Here is a 1,475-nt window from a genome sequence, read left to right as displayed (position 1 = left end):
TGGTCTGGAAGGTCCAGGATGACCTTTGGCTGTGGCGCCCGACACTGGGCCAAATGCCAAGACGGGAAGTTGGAGGGGGTGGGAGGCCAGGCCTGGGGAGGTGCCCCTGAGACTTCCCAAACAAGAGGCAAGCAGGCGGGTCTCCCTCGGACACCACAACCTCCCAAGGCCCCACACAGGTCTGGGAGCACCCATCCTTTTCACTCGGCACAGCCAATGCCCTGAGCCACCAGCCTTGTGCTCGGGAGGGTAACCCTGGCACCCGGCACCCTTTGCGTCCCCAACACCTGGCTCGCACACCTGCTGAAGGAGCTGTGGCAGAGCACACCCCCCTCGGTACACACTGGCCACTTCCTCTGGTCCCGCCAGGGGATCTCCCCAGGGAGAGCTTTTCCCTGCCGCCCCCCTGCAGCCCTTGTGGCCTGGTGTCCATTCCAGAACCAGGCCCTGGTGTGAGTTTGTCTCTCTTCCCCCTCAGCCTGGGAGCTTCCTCAGCAGGGACCACTGAATCAGGAAGAAACCCGCAGAGCTTCAAGCTGGCAGGAGGAGCAGGGAAGCGACAGGCCTGAGTCGAGTCGGGATGGCCATGGCGCTGTCCTGTGGGTGAGCCTCCTCCAGCTGTACCGCTAGGGACAGGGCACTTCCCCCCAAGTGGAAAGGGCAGCATCTTTTGCGACGGCAAAATTAACAGTATGATGTAAGGAGCAGTGTTTATGTACAAGGAAGTCCCTAAATTACACAGCATAGTGCAAACAGGCAAGGGGCAGATACCCCCCGCCAGCAGGACAGAGGGGGTACGGCCAGACCCTCAAAAGGACGAAGGATGAAGGAATAAAATTGTGGTCCCAGGTCCCAGATCTGTGTGTCCCCTGGACACTGCGTGCCCTGAGTGACTCCCAGGCCACTCAGGCTTGACAGTGTGGCTGGACGCAAAAGGAAATCTATGGTACCCGGTGGAGAGAGAAGACACCCTGAGTCAACTCCACCGTCACCGCATCGGTAGGCAGGTGCAACGATGCCGGTTGGGAGCCAACCAGGTGTGCGCCTCGGAGAGCCTCGGGGGACCGCGGGGCCTGAGAAACCCGGGACCACTTCCTCCGCTGCACGGGACCAGGACCTCAAGGACCATCCACGCATCAGGGGTTGTCCGCACGGAAGGCGCGTGCCCGAGGTGGGGCGCAAAGGCGACGGCCCGGGGTGTGGGTCCCGAGTGGGGATCCCAGAGTGAACGGTTCCGGGTGGACTGTCCCGGGTGGGGGCCCCGGGTGCAGGTCCGGGGTGGCCGGTCCCGCGTGCAGGCCTCGGGTGGGGACCCAGGCGCGAGGTCCCCTGTGGCCGGTCCCGGGTGGCCGGCAGGTGCGCGCGGGAACAAAGCGGCAGGCGGGCGGCGGCGTACCTGGGCACGCAGCTGGGGCTGGAGCCGTCCACCTCCCAGGTGGCGAACAGGTTCATGGGCACCGGCGTGTTGAGCGCGG

At 64.4% G+C, this 1,475-nt stretch overlaps 1 protein-coding gene across 3 annotated transcripts in view; it reads right to left on the bottom strand.

The window, feature by feature from the left end:
* The window catches only part of PACS2 (phosphofurin acidic cluster sorting protein 2), a 62,658-nt gene extending 61,189 nt beyond the window's left edge, over nucleotides 1-1,469 (bottom strand). For all 3 annotated transcript variants that reach the window (XM_024759521.1, XM_024759513.1, XM_024759530.1), the window contains exon 1: nucleotides 1,397-1,469. In XM_024759521.1, coding sequence (XP_024615289.1) covers nucleotides 1,397-1,452 — 56 coding nt within the window. In that variant the 5' untranslated portion in view covers nucleotides 1,453-1,469. The remainder of the gene's footprint in view (nucleotides 1-1,396) is intronic.
* Nucleotides 1,470-1,475: the final 6 nt, after the last annotated feature.

The sequence above is a fragment of the Neophocaena asiaeorientalis genome, unplaced genomic scaffold (genome assembly GCF_003031525.2).
Source record: "Neophocaena asiaeorientalis asiaeorientalis breed wild unplaced genomic scaffold, Neophocaena_asiaeorientalis_V1.1 scaffold476, whole genome shotgun sequence".
Lineage (NCBI taxonomy): Eukaryota > Metazoa > Chordata > Mammalia > Artiodactyla > Phocoenidae > Neophocaena > Neophocaena asiaeorientalis.
The sequence above is the reverse complement of the archived record's forward strand: the minus strand, read 5'-3'. Positions and strand labels throughout refer to the sequence as shown.